This window comes from Perognathus longimembris, chromosome 4, assembly GCF_023159225.1.
Source record: "Perognathus longimembris pacificus isolate PPM17 chromosome 4, ASM2315922v1, whole genome shotgun sequence".
Lineage (NCBI taxonomy): Eukaryota > Metazoa > Chordata > Mammalia > Rodentia > Heteromyidae > Perognathus > Perognathus longimembris.
This window is the reverse complement of record NC_063164.1, coordinates 89778963-89796335: the sequence shown is the minus strand read 5'-3', so window position 1 is coordinate 89796335 and position 17373 is coordinate 89778963. Positions and strand designations below refer to the sequence as shown.

Below are 17373 nucleotides of genomic sequence, written 5' to 3'. Positions count from 1 at the left end.
TGCAGTACGTTTGTGAGTAAATATGTAGGCTCATGTGTTGGTGCTGTGGTGTGTGTCCAGTGTGTGTGCAGTGTGGTGTCTGGCAGCGAAGGCCCAGGGTGGGTGTGGGATGATTGCCCTTGGCAGGGACCTCTATAAGCACCCACCTTCCCAGGCTGCAGCGCTGGGTCTTCATGCAGCTGCAGGAAGAGGCCCGCTGCCTCGGTGTGGGAGAACAGGATGGATCAGCAAGCTGACAGGTAGAAGAATGAAGGGCTTCTTCATCGTGGGGAAGAGCAGACTCTGCTCCAGCACTTTCTCCTCCTCCTTCTTTGGTCCCGTTGGTCCCAAGAGTCCCCGCACACGTGTGCCACAGAAAGGGATGGCCCTCGGGCATCATCTCCTGACCAGCCCGAAGCCAGGGGACTGGCGGGCAGCTCCCACCCACTGGCACATTGGGGAATTGGTGGGGCAAGTGGGACAGCGCGGCGCTTTCTTTCCACCTTTCCGTGCGTTTGCCACCTGGTGCTCGTCCGACCCCGGCTAGAGTGTGGTGGCTTGGGCACGGGGCTGCGTGGGGAGGATGGCAGGGGCGCGGCGCGGCAGCCTGTCTGCGTGGCCGCCGTGGGAGGCACTCAGGGCCGCCGCGTGGCAGCCTCGCGGGGCGCAGAGCTCCGAGATGATGCGCGCGTACTCCCTGCGGAAGTTCTGGTTCAGCATCCCGTACACGATGGCGTTGAGGCAGCTGTGGAAATACGCCAGGAAGTAGCTGGTGACGAAGAGCCCCTCGGGAACCCGGGCGGCCAGCGCCTGCGGATCGATGGCCACCGCCAAGCCGATGCCGTTCAGAGGGGCCCAGCAGACGGCGAAGATGGCGAACACGGTGAACATGGAGAGAAAGCTGCGCACGTCGCTGGGCCGCAGGTGCGGCTTGCTCTCCGCCTTGGCCTTCCTGCGAGCCTGCAGCACGAACGCCCAGATGCGCAGGTAGCAGAAGGCCACGGCTGTGAGGGGCAGCAGGAAGTGGATGGCCACCACGGCCGCCGTGTACCGAGCACTGGCCGTCTGGATGAAGGTGCAAGAATAGATGCGTGGGTCGTATTCCAAGGACCCCACGAAGAAGTTGGGGACCAGCGCCACCAGGGTGAGGAGCCAGATGAGGCCAATGTAGAGGGGGACGTGCCGGGGGCCGCAGAGCCGGTGGTAGGCCCTGCGGTGGCAGATGTAGCAGTAGCGGTTGATGGCGATGGCAGTGATGTTGAAGACGGAGCCGATGACGCTCAGGCCCATCACAAAGGCACTGGCCTTGCAGTGCAGCTCGCCCAGGGCCCAGCCACCAGTGGAGATGGCCAGGAGGATGAGCGGGTAGGGATACAAGGCTACCACCAGGTCAGCCATGGCCAGATTGACCAGGAATAAGTTACCTAAGAAGGGAAACAGAGAAAGAGTCAGCAGAGGAGCCACGATTTCTCCTCTATAGGAATATCGGCCTTTGCCAAGCTCCTTTCTACACTGGCAGTAGAAAGTAAATGCATTTCTAGTTTTGAGGACTCATATTACATCTCTGCTACTCTTTATAGGTGAGCTATTAAGCTCTCAAAGCCTCACCTCTGTCGTTTGCAAAAGGAGGATAATGAGAGCCACCTTGCAGACTAGCTCTGAGAATGGACTAATGATGCACAGTGCTCAGGGACAGAGTGGGTGCTCTCCAACCACAATTGTTTCCACAATAGGCACACAGGCACAGTGGCTTGGCACCAATTAAGCTCCAGCATGGCTTCTGGAGGCAGAAGAGTCTGAAATGGTGTTTTGCTGAGCATCTAACTGGCAAGTTCTGACATCTTCACAGGCTACTTTCCAAGTGCTTTAAAGTCACTTGGTTATTTGCAAATTGTGTATTTTCTAGAATACATAGAATTCCTGGCATGCCTTGTCCTGGGCCCACACACCTGCCTGTATGGCATGTTGGCCAGTACCTGGAGGGGCGCAGAATCCACGTCCTGTGGGCTGGGGAGCGGTTGGAGGAGCTCCGGGCCCACAACCTGGAGGGAACCTCCTACCATGCTGCACATTCACAGACTTCCTGAACTGCCTCTGTCCTCAGTGGACTCCAGCCCTCCCTCCGCAGCAGCAGCAAACTTAGCCAACCTACCAGAGCCTCAGGAAGCCATATAGCCATTGATTGCTATGCTTTAGGCTTATCTGGGACTGATTGGAGAGTGGAGATAGTTCCAAAAGATCAGTGCTTTTCCCATAAGTGTTGCTGTGTAAAACTAACACTGACTTGTGAATAAAGCAATGAGGGCCTGGGAGTTTTTCAACAGGAAGCTCATGGTATGAATATTATCTCTCTCTGTCTCTGTCTTTTTGTCTCTCTCTCTGTGTGTGTGTGTGTGTGTGTGTGTGTGTGTATGTGTGTGTGTGTATGTTTGTCCTGGGGTTTAAAATCAGGACCTCATGGTCTTGCTTGGCTTTTTTGCTCAGAGATGGTGCTTTACTACATGAGCCACACCTCTACTTCTTGCTTTTTGCTGGTTAGTTGGTGATAAGAGTCTCACTGACTTCTCTTCCTGGATGGCTTCTAACCTCAATCCTCAGATCTCAGCCTCCTGAGTAGCTGTGATTATAGGTGTGAGCCACCAGTGTTCAGGGAGCAGTTCCTTCTTAGTGCATTCACTTCATTCATCGAACCTAGTACTTTGGGGACATGTCCTATACTCCAAAGGTAGCAAACTGTGCCCCTTTCAGGGGTTGTCACAACGCCCTGTACACTGGGCATGTGTGCAAGCTGCAAGCCTTAGGGCAACTGACTTACAGGAGGAACTTCCAGGTTGGCTCTACTGCCACATGATCTGTCCTTACTCCAGGGAGGCTGCTATGACCCTCAGGGAGATGAGAAGGGTATCAATCTGAGAACTCAGGCTGCAGGCTGATGCCTGAAATTACTGAGAAAGGGAGGTCTGAATCACCCAGCTAGGCGTTTAGACTTTCAGTGAAGCAGACTCCAAGCTTGCATATGTTAACCCACAGGATGAGAAAAGCTGCCTCCAGCCCTCCCTGTCTCTCACCCTGTCTTAGAAAAGATCATGGAAAGGCTACCTGTAGGAACCTGGGAGACTAACAAGCAGGGGTCTTGAAGTGGTTCTTTCAGGGGCCACAGGGCAATTCCACTCAAAACCAACAGAAAAAAAACTCTGTTCACATCCCCCAAATTCTTAGGCATTACTCCTGTATCCAGAGTCAGCTGAGGGGCTGGGTGATGAGATGCATCTGAACAAAAAGGAGATTATGAGGGAAAGAAAGGGAATCAAAGTGGTGGGTAACACATAGCAGATAACGTGTTCCATCATGACTCTTCTTATGCACTGGCTTCTATTCAAATGCTTCTTATTTCCAATTTGCTGTGAGTTCCTATTCAGACTCTTCACAATACCCTAAATGCCTGCTCAACCAATAAAAAGATCCAGGGCTGTGAATGTCCAAGCCACCAAGCAATCAACACAGCCCTGAGGAGGAAATGTGGGAGGAGCCTGTAAGTGCCTCAAAGAAGACTTTTTTTTTTTAAATGGAGAGTCCCATGCCTTTTCTTTCATGATTTTTTCTTTTACTTTCAAATGAACTTATTATTTGCTTTACACTTTCCTGCCTTTCAATTCTCCCAAGGTCAGAAAACACAAATCCTCCTCCTAGGCATTAGTCATGCAGCCAGCTGGAATCCTCCTCTTGCTTGAAGACACTGCAGGTGATGGGCCCTAGGGGAGAATTCTCAGGGTGAACTGCCAATGCCTCCCACCACTCTACCATTTAAAGGCTCAGTCAATAATGTGTTACAAAACAAGCAAATCAAAAATACTTGTTTTCCTTCTAGTTAACTTTAAGGTAAGCAATGCACATATCTGTGACATTTCTGTCTAAGTGTCAGCCTTGTGGATTATCTCCTTTGACCACAGGCTGGGACTCACTCACTTGCTCAGGCTGCATTTGGTTCCCAAGGAAAGAAGGATTTTTGTCTCAAACTTGCTGGTTTCAGGTGAATCAAGAGCCAAACAACTTCTTGCCAAGGAATTTTAAACATCCTTTTAAAATCTGGAGGAAGTGTGGAAAGTTCAAGCAACTCAGGATAATCATAGTTCTGCTCATGTCTGGCCATGGGAATTTGGACAACTTACTGAACTTCTTTCTCTGTGGCTGGCTGCTCTGTTCTTTGGACCCCTCCATGTCCTCACCCCTGCCTCCACTTCATATGGTTGTTTCTGTGAAGACAATTGTTTCTTTCCAACACAGGAAGATAAGTCCTCACAGAACCCACTGGCTCCTGGACCTGTAACCAGCAAGTTCTTGGCACTGGCAAGCACATGTTGAAAAAGTCAGGAGTGGCTGGGAGCTGATGCCAGCTCAGCCAGCTGTTTCCCTGGGAAAGCCCAGTCAAGCTCTGCTGTGTTCCTGTGGCTCATCCCTTAATAATGCCCTGGAGGCTGGCAAACAGCTTGTAAAGAGTGAGAAGAACACATTCAGCTCCACGTGGAAAGTGATTCAATTACTCTCTCCGATTATTCCGGCTGTTCCTAAAAGGCTGAAATCAACTAGTTCCTGCTGTAGAGTCATCTGCTCCAGCATCCCCAGGCTTTCTTGGCATGATTCCAAATTAGGTGAATACAATTCTTGTTTTGTCTCCCATCTGTAAAACATCAGGTCCTGTCTGGGCAGGAGTCATCATGAAACCCAGTTCTGCATTCCTTCCTTCCCTGGCCAGGTGAGAAATCAGTCAGCAAGCACACAGCTCTGCTCTGCCCATCACCCCAAGCATAGGCTTTGCATGAATATTTATGTCACATGTTGTGGCATGCCTCATTTCCATAAGCCTCTGTCAGATAGGATCATTAGTGGGAAGAGGCCTCCACAACATTTTGTGCAATAATATGGAATCCCTTCTGACATTGATATGCAAAGCACATACTTAAACACACACGACTACCCCTGTCCTCTCTTTTCCTTTGTGGAATTCCTATTACTTATTCCCAGAGAGAATTTACTCTGTACTATATAGTCACAGTAGGGCCTCATCTTGGGAATTCCATTTCCTAAGGACAATCTGGTACTTTAGGAAAGAATTAGTCCACACTGAGCTGTCTACCCTTTTTTTTTTTTTTTTTTTTGCCAGTCCTGGGGCTTGGACTCAGGGCCTGAGCACTGTCCCTGGCTTCTTTTTGCTCAAGGCTAGCATTCTGCCACTTGAGCCACAGCGCCCCTTCTGGCCATTTTCTATATATGTGGTGCTGGGGAATCGAACCCAGGGCTTCATGTGTAAGAGGCAAGCACTCTTGCCACTAGGCCATATCCCCAGCCCTGAGCTGTCTACCCTTTATCAAATAGAAGAATTATGAAATACAAAGCTACCTGCAACCTTCACTTCTCTTCCCTATACCCACCTTCTGTGTGCTGAAGAATGCAGTTGGATTTAAATCATTTCTGGTCATTAAGCTAAATGGTAAAATAGAAAGATACCTATTGAATCATTTACTCAACAAATATGGCAGAGTATCTAGTAGGCAGCATTTCTTGTGTCAGGGCTTTGGGAAGTGTGCCGAGCAAGCTAGACATATTCTTTCCTTTACAGAGCTTCTGGTGGTAGAAATAAAATCAGTGGTGATACACTGACATTTTAGTCAGGGCATGTGGTTCTAAGTGGAAAATTACCAATGAATCACTTGCATAGTGACTTGTGGATGTCTCACCATTTGTGCATTGGGAAGCCCATCAATAAACAGGATTAGAAGGGCCAGGGAGACTGGGAAGAAGGGACTGCAAACAATGAGACCGTAGGTAGAAAGGATGTACATACTAGAAAGCACACAAGCATTCCTGCCACAGAAGGACAAAAAGGGATGAAGACAACCCAAAGCCCACTTCTTAAATCCAGCCAACCTCAACACTTCCATGTAGTAGAATTACTCAATAGGAAGCAACTTAGGTGATGTCTGGGAGAGAATGTGAAAGTCCTATTTCTTGTACTAATGAGGAACAGAAGGGGCAGAATCTCCATGAGCTAGGTAAAAAACTGTTCTTATTTCAAAGACTGTGCCTACAATCAGACTCTAGGTCCTGTAAAACTGACATTAAAGTCTCACTTTTACTGTACTTCTTGTGGCTGCGTCCATCTTTTGAGCTCCTACTGGTCTCCTAGAGGAGACAAATAAAAGCAAGATTCAATAAAGGACACAGAAGAAAGCCAACAAATGAGCTCTCACTGCTAGCAAAGTTAAGCTTCTTATGAATTGACTTATTTCATCCTTCCATTTATCTAAATATGCAACACATTGAGTGCCTACTGCACCTGTGCAGGGCAGACTGGTAGATGAGATACGGCCCCTTCCTTGGAGGCAGTCACACATACTGTGGTGAGATGTGAAAGTGAAGCCAGAAGAGTGGTAAGAATGGTGAGGAATTCCTGTATCGGAACGGGGTTGTGGGGAGTGGAAGACATAGGCTGAGCTGGCCGGACAGTTCATCCAGGAGCTGGATAAAATCATGAAGCTCCTTGCAACAGGACTGCCTCCATCCAAGAAGTGGGGTTTTCGGGAGCTGGGGATATGGCCTAGTGGCAAGAGTGCTTGCCTCGTATACATGAGGCCCTGGGTTCGATTCCCCAGCACCACATATACAGAAAACAGCCAGAAGTGGCGCTGTGGCTCAAGTGGCAGAGTGCTAGCCTTGAGCAAAAAGCCAGGGACAGTGCTCAGGCCCTGAGTCCAAGCCCCAGGACTGGCCAAAAAAAAAAAAAAAGAAGTGGGGTTTTCCCCCCTAGGAAAGGTCGGAAACAATAATCATAATCTCCAAATGAATAATGTGAGATATTTTAATTACATTCTGAGGATAAGCAAATTTGGAAAAAAATGAGATTATTTAAAAACTTGATTTCCTTACTTATACTAAAGCAGTGCAGTGCTTCTAATTGGATTTTCAAATTCCTTGAGGGAAGAAATTATTTTCTTCCAAAAATTGCATTATTTATGAATACCCTAGGCTGCCAGGATGACTCATCCAAAGACTGGGTTTAATTTACAAGAAAGATTTCTAGTAAACTGACAATGTACACAAAATATATTTCAATTTTTAAAAGATCAAATCAATATTTCAGAGCATAAGAAGTATCCATTAAAATGATCTGATACGGTATTATAAAATATCCTTCTAGGGGTAGTATTTTACTTGAGTCAACTTGCTAGAAGCAAAAGAACAATTGCCACACCACTTAAAGTTGATCATGTATGTTTACAAAAATTGATTCAATCGTTTCTCAAAGAATTAAAGGTGATATGATAACATGATTTCTATCTTCTACATAAGAACACGTTTGTTGGATTGTGTGAATTGTTTAGAAAGAGAGAGCTAGAGAGAGAGCAAGAGAGCAAGAGCGAGAGAGCAAGAGAGAGAGGGGGAGAGAGAGTGAGAGTGAGAGAACAAAAGAGAGAGAGAGAGAGAAAGAGAGAGAGAAAAAGAGAGAGATAGAGAGATATAGAGAGAAGAAACCAGGGAAGAGAAGCATCAAGAGGACAGAGGGTGGCGTTTCTTGGTCACTCAAGGAAGAACAGAATAGTGGCCACTGAGCCTGGCAGTCAGCATGTCAGCTGGCTCTTGAGCAAGGGGTACATGGGGAGATAGTCCTGCCCTGTAGGTTGTTCTCTCCAACAGCTTTGCCTCAAGGAAGGAGAGGGCAAGTTATAAAGGGGTATCTCTTTGATTCATAATTATGGAGCATTTATCTTTTTCTTCCTTTCACTTAAGAAGAGAGAGAGACAGAGATTAGAATCTGATACATAGTTGGCACTTACCATGATAATTACCTTTTATTACTGTTTTTGTATTAGTAGTTGTATTGAAAGAACAAGACAGAGCTTTAGGTCATAGAGACAGGCTCCATCCAGTAAGAAGTAAGAGATTCCAATGTCACTTAATGATGGAGATAGGCCCTGAGGAATTTGAGGTTAGGTAACGATGAAGATGGGCAGTTAGGTGACCATGCCTGCTTACACAAGCAGACAGTACAGTGGGACCCATGCCTAGGCTGTACATCTAAGCTGTAATAGTAGTGATGGGTAAAGGTAGTGAGAAGGTAGGACATGACCTGTACAGGGTAAATTCACCAAGACTTCCCAACTTCCTTGACTTCTTCAGCAATATGTATTTTCTTTTTAAAAAAATTAATTTTCATTAAGCTTTACAAGATGCAAATATGTTATCATCACATTGTAAAAATAAGAAATAAACAAAAAGATACACTCTCAAAAAAATAAAAAAATTAATTTTATTGTCAAGGTGATGAACAGAGAAGTTATAGGTACATATATATATATATGTATATATGGAAGGTAGTAAGTACATTTCTTGTCAAACATTGTTAAGCCCTTCCATTGTTTTTCTCCCACTTTCCCTCCCCCCTACCACCCCCCCCACAAGTTGTAAAGAGTATCACTGTTGTATTAATTTTCCCTTTGTCCTGTGTCTCACCATATTGTTGTTCCTCTTACCTTCCCTAATTCAGATAAACATATATACAATGCACAGGGTACCAAAATCAAATACAGAGACAGGGGCTATCACAGGGGAAAAAAGAAAAAAGAAACTTTACATAGTACATTAAAAACAACAAAAACAATGAAAAACTTCTTGTTTCCATATCTTGGAGTTCATTTTGCTTAGCTTCATTTTATATGATCATACGTACATAGCCATTGAGCTATTGTGATCCTCTGCTAGGACTATCCTAGACATATACTAATTATTACAAATGAGGGAAATGGTGGAGCCCATGTTTTTTTCAGTCTGACTTATTTCACTTAATTTTATTTTTTCCAAGTCTTTCCACTTCTTTACAAATGGGGTGATGCCATTCTTTCTGATGGAAGCATAGGATTCCACTGTGTATATATACCACATTTTCTTGACCTATTCATCTACTGAGGGGCATCTGGGTTGGTTCTATATCTTGGTTATGGTAAATAATGCTGCAGTGAACATGGTTGTGCTGGTACCTTTAGTATGACCTTGTTTGTTGACATTTAGGTAAATGCCTAGAAGTGGGGTTGCTGGGTCATAGAGGACCTCTATGTTTAGTCTTTTGAGGAACCTCTGTACTGCTTTCCAGAATAGTTGAACAAGTTTACACTCCTACCAATAGTGTAGTACTGTTCCCATTTTGGCCACATCCCCACCAGTATCTGTTATTGTTAGTTTTTTCATAATTGCCATTCTATCTAGGGTGAGGTGGAATTTCAATGTTGTTTTGATCTGTATGTATTTTATGGTTAGAGGTGTTGAACATCTCTTCATGTGTCTGTTGGCCCTTCTTATTTCCTCTTCAGAGAAGTTTCTCTTTAAGTCTTTAGCCCGCTTATTAATATGACAGTTGTTTCTTTAAGGATTTGTTTTTTGGGACTTTAATTTTTTGAGTTTGGAGTATATTTTATTTGCTTGTTTTGTTTTTTTGGCCAGTCCTGGGCCTTGGACTCAGGGCCTGAGCACTTTCCCTGGCTTCCTTTTGCTCAAGGCTAGCACTCTGCCACTTGAGCCACAGCGACACTTCTGGCCGTTTTCTGTATATGTGGTGCTGGGGAATCTAACCCAGGGCCTCATGTGTACGAGGCAAGCTCTCTTGCCACTAGGCCATATCCCCAGCCCCCTGGAGTATATTTTAGATATGAGGTTCATGTCTGTTGTATGGCAAGTGAAGATCTTCTTCCAATCTGTGGGCTTTCTATTTATCTTTCAAGCTATGTCCTTTGCCATGCAGAAGCTCTGCAGTTTCAGGAAATCCCGTTTGTCCAACATTTCTTTGATATGTTGTGTTTCTGGGCCTTTATTAAGAAAGTTTCAACCTGTGCCAAGGAGCCCGAGTGTTTCTCCTATTTTTCCTGCAATGTTTTCAGAGTATCGGCTTTTACTTCAGGGTCTTTGATCCATTTGGAATTGATTCTGGTGCAAGGTGATATATAAGTATCTAACTTTAATTTTCTACAGGTGTTTAACAATTCTGCCAGCACTTTTTGTTGAAGAGGCTGTCTTTCTTTCATCCTTTTTTTTTTTGGCTCCCTTACCAAAGATTAGGTGGCCATGGGTCTGCGGGTTCATTTCTGGGTTTTCAGTTCTATTCCATTGCTCCTCAGGCTTGTTCTTATGCCACTATCAAGCTTTCTAAAATTATTATTACTATAGCTTTGTAATATAGTTTGAAGTTTGACATTGACATTCCTTCAGCACTGCTCTTTCTGCTAAGAATTGTTTTGGCTATTCTGGTCTTTTATTGTTCCATATGCATTTTTGGATTGCTTCTTCTATTTCATTAAAGAATGATGTTTGGATATTAATGTGTGTTGCAATGAATTTGTATATATAACCTTTGGCACTATTGACATTTTCACGATGCTAAGCCTCCCAGTCCAGGGGCATGTGAGGCTTTTCCACTTTCTTAGTTCTCTTTAATTTCTTTTTTCAGGTGTTTAAAGTTTACATCATAGAAGCCTTCACTAGCAATAAGTATTTCTAGTGTAAGACCAGAGGTTGCACTAAGTGTCTTTTGAGTTTGTGTTTGTTTTTTTAAAGATAAATGTATTGCTATTATCAAATGTTGTATTCATAGTCAGGTAATGAATACAATGTCACCCCATTCCTTTGCTTTCCCCAAGCTTCCCCTCTTGTTCTCTTCTGAGTTTTTCAGAATATCATATCTAAATACAGACTCCAATGTTTTGGAGATAAAGGCAGTTAAACATGAAAGTCTTTGTATGCCTGGACTACTGAGAGATTTGTGGGAGGAATTAAAAGGGATTAAGAGCTCTCCTTATTATGCAGCTAAAGACATAATTATTGGATGTTAAAAGTATTCAAATGTTTCTCAGTGAAAAGATAATAAGGTATTCATGGCCAAAATATGAAGTTCGGAAGATCAGAAACACTAGGGAGGGAATCCAAGGTAGCCTCATTTGGTCTTCAGCTGATAACAAGCACTCCAAGTCCAGCCTGCCCAGCGGGCCCCAGGAGCCTGGCACAGCCATGTGTCTGTGTCAGTGAGTGGCAGGTGATGGCTGCCAGAATGGAGGAGCAGGTCTGAGAAGTGCTTCCCTCCAGGCCTTCTTAGTGCTACTGTCCAACGACATTCTACTCATTCAGACAAGGCTAATTTTCTTGTTAAGAAGAAAAGCAGCATGGGAGGGGGCCACACTGCAGGCTCTGCTCTGGGCTATCTGGGGACTTACAACAAATACTCAGGCAGGGAACCACCAAGCACCTCATGGCCAGGTACTGGCTCTAGGTTAGAGGGTGTAGGTCCAGAGTGCTGCTGGGGATGTGGAGGAGGCGTGGCTTTCCTGGTGCTGGTAGAACTGATGCTGCAGAAGGGCCTGTGTTCAGCAAACCGATCATTCTCCTGGGCAGTCCCAGTCTCTGCTACTTGTATGCTCAAGGGTCATTCACTAACCATACCTCCCAGTCAGAGTATTAGAGTTCATTGTTGGCACCCAGCTCCTAACTGGTACCTATGAAGTTGGGGTCACCATGCCTGCAGTCATGAGAACCCCAAACTGTCCTGTCTTCCTCCTCCCTGCTAAAGGAGGCTGAAGGCTACAGAAATAATGTGCACCCCTGGGGGGGGGCAGTGTATTATTGTCTGTACAGAAGACCATGCTTTTAAATTTTTTTTCTTTTTCTTTGTGTCAATACTTGGGCTTGAACTCAGGACCTCTCATTCTTGTGCAGCTGGTGTTCTACCATTCAAGCTGCATCTCCATTTTTGGGTCATTGCTAGTTAATTGGAGATAAGAGTTTCATGGGGGGCTGGGGATATGGCCTAGTGGCAAGAGTGCCTGCCTCATATACATGAGGCCCTGGGTTCGATGCCCCAGCACCACATATACAGAAAATGGCCAGAAGTGGCGCTGTGGCTCAAGTGGCAGAGTGCTAGCCTTGAGCAAAAAGAAGCCAGGGACAGTGCTCAGGCCCTGAGTCCAAGCCCCATGACTGGCCAAAAAAAAAAAAAAAAAAAAAGAGTTTCATGGGATTGTCTACCTGGCTGGCTTCAATTTGAGATGATAAGTTCTTAGCCTCTTTGAGTAGCTAGGATTATGGATGTGAGCCACTGGCACCTGGCTGAAAGACCATGCGTCATAGAGAAATTAAAGTGGTCCAGGACAGCACAGCAAGGTTAGGAAGTGGCTCTGAGAGGAGTCCCAGCAGCTTCTGAGAAGTGTGCTTTGGCTGGCCTCCACTTAGCAGCTCTAACCAAACAGAAGCAACCAGAGAGTGCACTTGCCTCTGTGATGAAGATGCTTTCAGTGCTCAAAGAATTTGCTTCCACAAAAACTCCACTGGATTTGTGCTGAATGCTGTAACTGAAGTCTGTGCTGCATCTTCAGCAACATCTCAAGTCTCCTTCTTTCCTGGTATATTTCCATATTCAATTTGTTTTAACAAAGACATGTCTGGTCAGCGCAAAGACAAATGTAACACTACAGTGAGGTTGGTGCTTTCCTGGGGACAGGCATAGGATGCCAGGAAGCTGGAGGAGAGGGCATCAACAGCACCACTCCTGGCATGGGTAGCAAATATGGGAGGGTTTAAAGGAGGCACAGATATTGTGGAGGCAGAAAGGATGGAGGCCTGCCCCCTTAGTATAACTGACAGCAGGGACTTGTGGGAAGTGGCTGTAGGCAACTCTAAGCCAGTGAGGCCGTAAAGGAGACTGTGATTTACAGTGGGCCTGAGGTCTGAAGAGGACACAGTTTTGGCATGAAGGAGTAGGGCAGGGAGAGTCATTGTGGTGCTGCAGACAAGGTGTGATCAGGCAAGGATGCGGGGGACATGATGGCTATAAGGCTAGAAGAGTAGGGAAGGGAAAGTGGAGAGATACTATGAAGCAAAGCAGCTTGGACTTGTGGAATGAAGGAATGGAAGTATCAGAAAATGACTCCCAGAAGTCTTGTGTCAGGAGATGAAATGAGCATGATGATATCCAGAAACTACTTCCAGTGCGAGGAGAGGATGAAAAGTGTGATGGAGCGGATGGCTCTTGTGCCATGACACAGAGGAGGGAAATACAGAGAACTGAGAAAGAAGAAATGAGAAAGAGCTGCAGATACAAAATACTGTGGTGAGATATTGACTGAGAAAGGAAGGATAAAAATGTTGATGAGGTTAGGGGGAGACACAAAGCCAAGGGAAGACAGGTTTCCTTTAAAAAATAGACTTTTGAGGCAGGTGCTGGTGGTTCATGCTTGTAATCCTAGCTACTCAGAAGGTTGAGATCTGAGGATTGTGGTTCAAGGCTAGCCCAGGCAGGAAAGTCTGTGAGACTCTTATCTCCAATTAACCACCTGAAAACTGGAAGTAGTACTGTGATTCAAAGTGGTAGAGCACTAGCTTTGAGCAGAAGATCTCAGGGACAGCACTCAGGCCCTGAATTCAAGTCCCATAACCACCACCAGCAGCAGCAAAAGATGCTTAATGTGTATATAAGCTGAAGAAAAGAAACAGATGGAAAATACTGGAGGGGTGGTAATAAGAGTGGTTCAGATAGAGAGTCATTGACTAAATTTGAGCTGTAAAATGCATGTACTTACAGCAGCACAGTCCTAAGTGTGTGTGTGTGTGTGTGTTTGTGTGTGCGCGCGCGTGCACGCGCATGCTGGGGCTTAAATTCAGAGCCTGGACACCATCACTGAGCTTTTTTGCTCAAGGCTAGTGCACTATCACTTGAGCTATAGCTCCAATTTTGGCTTCTGGGTGGTTAATTGGAGATAAGAGTCTTATGGCTTCCTATCCTGACTGACTTCAATCTGTGATCCTCAAATCAAAGCCTCCTGAGTAACAAGGGTTACATGTGTGAGTCAGAGGTGCCAGGCCCTAATTTCTTAATACAGTGAACCATGAACTGAGGAGCCAGACTTAAGTAGGAAAAGTCTGATATCAATTTTTTTAAGTAAATATGAACTCTTCAGGCCAAAGGAAGAGGAAAATGTGTGCTTACTAATGCAAAAGTGCTACAGGTTTTTAATTACCTTTTGAAATCTCATTCAACCAAGGTCATTTTGTTTAAGTTAATGCTATCATGTATTGTGACTGTTAAGGAGCCGAGCACTGGTGGTTCAGGCCTGTAATCCTAACTACTCAGTAGGCCCAAACATAGCCAGATAAATTCAAGAGATTCTTGTCTGTAATGAACCAGAACAAAGCTGGAAGTAGAGATGTGGTTCAAGTTTTAGAGTGCCAGACTTGACTGAAAAAGCCATCAAGAGTATAAAACCCTGAGTTCAAGCCCCAGTTTATATAAAATAAAAACTGGTTAAAGGTTGGACATTATAGCTCGGTAGTAGAGTGCTTGCCTAGCATGTGCATAATTCTGAGTTCCATCCTTGGTATCCCCCAAAAAGAAAATACGCCATAGATGTGGCTCAACGAGTGGCATTCAGGTGTGGTCTTAAATTGTTTCTGTTTGGGTGGGCAGCAGGCATCTGGGGGGAGGAAGGATAGAACGGAGGACACACTTGCAGGTTAGCATGCACATACTGCTTCCCTACCTGGCCAGGGAAGTAAGATTTCCTTGGGTACTGCCACGATCTTGGAAATCAGACAGGCGGTGGATGGAGGAGGAGAGGCCAGAGAGAGAGTGGCTTCTTCCCTTCCCCTTTCCTGTGGCAGCCAGCCCACCTGCATCCAGGAGCAGGGTGCTCCAACAGGATGGACCTTTTCCATGTACCAAGCAAGTCAGAAAGGAAAGAGGCCAGTGTCCCAGGGTCTTCCCTCCCTCCTTCCCTCCCTCCCTCCTTTTATCCCTTCCTTCCTCCTTTCCTTTCTCTCTCCTTCCCTCCCTCCTTCCCTTCTGCATTTCCTTCTTCTTTTCTTCCCTCCTTTCTTGGGAAAAAGTCCAGAACAGCCTTCCTTCTGCCCCACTGGGCAGGAAACGAATGTTGGAGGCTACTGGAAATGACAGTATGGTTGAAAATATTAAACATAAACTTTCAATCACAATCTTTACTAATTTAGTGTTCTTTTTTCAAGAATGCAATAGCATCTTGAAAAATGTACTCCAGAAATATTAGCCATGGTGATTAAAGTACTTGAGTTAGAAATCTAGCTTACTTCTTCTTAGTAACATGAAGTTTACCCTATGGCAGCTAGAAACATCCACTTTTATTTTTAGCTTGTTTGACATATTAAAAAAAAAATCTCAAGTCCTAGACCTCCCTCCCCCCAAACATGCATAATCATCTACTAAAATTTCCTTTCTGCTAGGGAACTTTAGAAAGGCTTCTTAAAACTTTACAGCTGGGTTTCTGCTGGTCTTTTTCTCAATTTTAATTCACACTAATATTTGAGTTGCCCCTAAGGTCCAAGATATGAAATTACAGAATTACAAGCCAGATGCCAGCTCTTGTCCAGGCTGAAATGGTCCACTGGCTTTAGTGGCCTGTCAGGACAGATCTCCCCTCCCTCCCTCCCTCCCTCCCTCCCTCCCTCCCTCCCTCCCTCCCTCCCTCCCTCCCTCCCTCCCTTCCTTTTTCTTCTTTGGTTGCCTTGCAGAACTGAATGAATAAAGGAACTGTTGAAAGGGAAAAAACATTTCTAGGATTGCAACATGATTTAGACAAATTATTGTTTTGATTTTCACAGTTAAATGATTTTTCTGTCTTGGGAAAAAACTTTGCTCAAAGTAATTTAGTCTTAAAGTGATGGAGTGTTTGGTACACTCTGAGCTTGCTATTCTTTATTTGCATTCTCTCAGAGCACTCCTGGGTTGGGATTTTTGACCCCAGAGCCACCAGAATGCTTTGCTTTCATACACACTTTCAGTGTTTTCCAAGTACCTAGTCTGTGACCTACAGAGCAGAGTAGGGGAGGGAGAGGGGTGGCAGTGGCAGCAATGATCCTGTGGCCAGCTCACCTGCTGGCCAGGCACACTGGGGAGGCCACAGGTAGGAATGGCTGCACCAGGTACCCACAGCTCCCACATCCTGAAAAAAGAAAGAGCGCGCGCGCGCGCACACACACACACACACACACACACACACACACACACACAATCTTTGTCTGCTTCCTGCTGGTACTACTGTGCTAGAGGCAGACTCCAAAACAACCTTGATTAAGGGATCCCCAAGCTTGCCCTAACTTCCTACCAAAGAACTCAGGTTAGGGAGTGAGAAGCTGGAGAGAAGAGAGTGCTGGGACTGCCTGGATAGCAGGGTGCCCTCAGGAGACTGGTGCTCACCTGCATTCCGGAGCTTGCGATTCCTGAGCACGGAGAGGATGACCAGGAGGTTGCCCACGACGTCCACCGCGGTGGTGACAATGAGCACCGTGGACAGCGCAGGGGCCACCCAGGGAAGCCGGGCGCTCCTGGATGGTGGCGGGCCATCTGCCTCCCGCCATCCCGGATGCAGTGCCAGCCCACCGGGCTCGCAGCAATTGGTGAAAGATGCATTCTCCAGCATCGCAGCCACTTTGGGGCTGGGCTTCCCCTCCTCTCTCTGGCCAGGCTGGAGCCACCAGCGCACCCCGCCCCCCCCAGGTCCCCCGCCGCCAGCCACCGCTGCTGCGCTGCTGCTGAGCCAGGCGCTCCCACCTCCCTTTGCCTGGGAAGCACGCGCGCCACGGGGTGGAGACAAGGAAAGCCAGAGGAAAGCCAGTGAGAAGGACCTAGATATGACCATTCATTAATTAAACTGTGAGCAGGAGCCGAGAAATATATGGATTAGGACCTAGGGGTGCAGGCATTGCAAAAAGGGGGCGCACCCCTAAGCGACTGGTGAGGAAGAGGCAGAACCTCCAAGCTGGCTCTCACAGCCAGAGTCAACATGAACCTGGCTCCTCTCAGGCTGCCTGGCTTCTCTCAGGCTGCCTGGCTATCTTCTCTCTTTTTCTAATTACAAGGGTACAACCCCACACCCCCATATTTCCTCCACAGCATCCTGGGAAGCTGTGCCCAAATAAGAAACACCCAACATTCTCAATTGGCGCAGGTTCCTGGAAATCCAGATCTGTTGATCTATTTCTAGAAAGGTGACAACTGAGACATAGACAGACTGACTCCCAAGATGACGGGCAGATGGTGAAGCAAAGCCTGACAATATTAAATGGAAGTAGTGGCAGAAAACCTCCCCACGCTGTTTATTACACACTTGCTCCATATCATGGAAGGTATTGGTGAGATCTCTGCTAAAAAGCCCATACTTGAATAGATATCTAGATAGATATAATGCTTGAAAAGAGATCTAGTCTGTGCTAGGGAGAATAATAATAAGGTTAAGACAAGAAGAGTGAAGCATGTTGAATTTGAAGCTGACTCTGATAGTAACAATAGCAAACCTCTCTGGGGGCTAATGTTTTGTTCTATGGTTACTTTTTATA

The 17373-nt window shown here is 45.9% G+C and overlaps 1 protein-coding gene across 1 annotated transcript; it reads right to left on the bottom strand.

The window, feature by feature from the left end:
• Positions 1-522: 522 nt before the first annotated feature.
• Mtnr1b (melatonin receptor 1B) lies at positions 523-16457 on the bottom strand. Its single transcript, XM_048345764.1, has 2 exons — positions 16235-16457; positions 523-1403 (listed from the first exon to the last, which is right to left on the bottom strand). The coding sequence occupies exons 1-2, from the start codon at positions 16455-16457 to the stop codon at positions 523-525; spliced, it is 1104 nt and encodes a 367-aa protein (XP_048201721.1).
• Between the last annotated feature and the right edge of the window lie 916 nt (positions 16458-17373).

What these genes read in the sequence shown, in the direction of transcription:
- Mtnr1b (XM_048345764.1), bottom strand. Translation starts at nt 16,457, where the DNA reads ATGCTGGAGAATGCATCTTTCACCAATTGCTGCGAGCCCGGTGGGCTG. An exon ending in TCGCAAGCTCCGGAATGCAG is followed by an intron (nt 1,404 to 16,234) that starts GTGAGCACCAGT and finishes TTCCCTTCTTAG; the next exon opens with GTAACTTATTCCTGGTCAAT.